Source organism: Protobothrops mucrosquamatus, unplaced genomic scaffold (assembly GCF_001527695.2).
Source record: "Protobothrops mucrosquamatus isolate PMUCROS unplaced genomic scaffold, P.Mucros_1.0 scaffold1777, whole genome shotgun sequence".
NCBI lineage: Eukaryota > Metazoa > Chordata > Lepidosauria > Squamata > Viperidae > Protobothrops > Protobothrops mucrosquamatus.
In genome coordinates this window covers 44,413-46,368 of record NW_015387915.1, presented here as the reverse complement: position 1 = coordinate 46,368, position 1,956 = coordinate 44,413, and the positions used below count along the sequence as shown (strand labels likewise).

Below are 1,956 nucleotides of genomic sequence, written 5' to 3'. Positions count from 1 at the left end.
AACCCCCTGCTCAGGCAGGAACCCTACACCATTTCAGACAAATGGCTGTCCAGTCTCTTCTTAAAAACTTCCAGTGTTGGAGCATTCACCGCTTCTGGAGGCAGGTTGTTCCACTGGTTAATTGTTCTAACTGTCAGGAAGTTTCTCCTTAGTTCTAGGTTGCTTCTCTCCTTGATTAGTTTCCATCCGTTGCTTCTCGTCCTGCCTTCAGGCGCCTTGGAGAATAGCTTGACTCCCTCTTCTTTGGGGCAGCCCCTAAGATATTGGAAGACTGCTATCATGTCCCCCCTCGTCCTTCTCTTCGTTAAACTAGACCTACCCAATTCCAGCCACCGTTCCTTATATGTTTTAGCCTCCAGTCCCCTGATCATCTTTGTTGCTCTTCTCTGTACTCTTTCTAGAGTCTCAACATCTTTTTTACTTCGTGGTGACCAAAACTGGATGCAGGATTCCAAGTGTGGCCTTACCCAGGCATTGTAAAGTGGTATTAATACTTCACGTGATCTTGATTCTATCCCTCTGTTAATGCAGCCCAGCACTGTGTTGGCTTTTTTGGCAGCTGCAGCACACAGCTGACTCCTATTTAAGTAATTGTACACTAGGACTCCGAGATTCCTCATACAAGTAGGCCTTGACTTATCACCACAAATGGGACCAGAATTTGGCCATCTGTTCTTTCCAAGCAAAAGCTGGAGGACCACTTGTGTAGGATGGTGAAGATTCCTTCCCAGGCAGGAGGTTGGATGAGAAGATCTCCACGGCTCCTTCTAACCTTCAGATTCAAGAAAATTCTAGGCAGGGAATCAATGTGGCCCTTCCTGCCTGCCACCTAGCTCTTGTCTTCTCCTCATTCCTGCTGTCCAACACTTGATCCGCTCCAGCACTCTTTGCTAGAAGGCCATGAAACCAACAACGCAGGTTGCCAGCGATTATAAGGCAGCAAAAAGACTCTGAAGGAATCTTTCCTTTCTTAACACCTGCCACAATCTGACCACCTAGAAGTCTCCAGCCAAATGCATGTGTGTATCTTCCTCCTCCCCACCCCCTTTGCTCTCTCACCTTTGCCTGGAGGTTCTTCATGGACTTCTCGTAGGTCTTGGGAGTCGCCCGCTGATGATTGCACAGAAGGGCCACGGCTCGGTTGGCTCGGTTGTAGGAGAGGAGCTTAGCTGCCAGGGTGTCCTTCTCTGTGGGTGTGATGTGTGTGAAAATTAGCTCCAGGACTTAAGACCATCAGGCCCACAGAGCAGAAGGGACCTTGGAGGTCTTCTAGTCCAACCTTCTACTCAAGCAGGAAACCCTATAGTATACCATCCTGGACAAGTGGATGTGCATTTTCTTCTTCAAAATCTCCAGTGATGGAGCACCCACAACCTCTGGACGCAAGAGTCCCACTGATTAGTTGTAATCAGTGCCATCAAACTGACAAGTGTCCTCCACAAGGGAAATTTTCACGAAACGCCTCTCTCAATCGCCCTCCTCCTAGCAGTAGTGGGAGACCAAGTGCTAATGAACTGACGAGGTAGCTAATGTAGCTGTGATTTCTACAGCTCTGTAATTGCCCCGGGGTTTTCTGATGCTACCTTCAAATTCTCACAATCACCCAACGAGTTAGGATGGGCTGAGAATTGCCCTATGGGAATTCCATGGCTGGGTGGAGTTAGTAACTGGGTCTTCCCTACTTCCAGACCTTCACCTTCACAACTAGACCCCCCCTTGGCTCTCAGGCTTCTGTGGCCAAATGGGAACTAAAACTCATAATCTCTACCGCCTTCACAGTTACTGATAGAAGAGAACATCTGTAGCTCAGGTTGAACTGTGGGGTCAACAGTTCTCCTGATGTTGTTATCTAGTTCGGTAATGAAACGTCTGCAAGAAAGCCACCAAGCTCGGAGAATGTCAAGTGCACCACAGTTTTCCTCCTCCTCCTCCTCCTCCTCCTCCTCCTCCTCCTCC

The 1,956-nt window shown here is 48.6% G+C and overlaps 1 protein-coding gene across 1 annotated transcript in view; it reads right to left on the bottom strand.

Moving 5' to 3' along the window:
• LOC107293932 (DNA topoisomerase I, mitochondrial-like) overlaps positions 1–1,956 on the bottom strand; it is a 35,464-nt gene that overhangs the window by 7,540 nt on the left and 25,968 nt on the right. Inside the window, 1 exon segment of the mRNA XM_015823119.2 lies at positions 1,060–1,187. Within this exon segment, the coding sequence (XP_015678605.2) occupies positions 1,060–1,187 (128 nt within the window).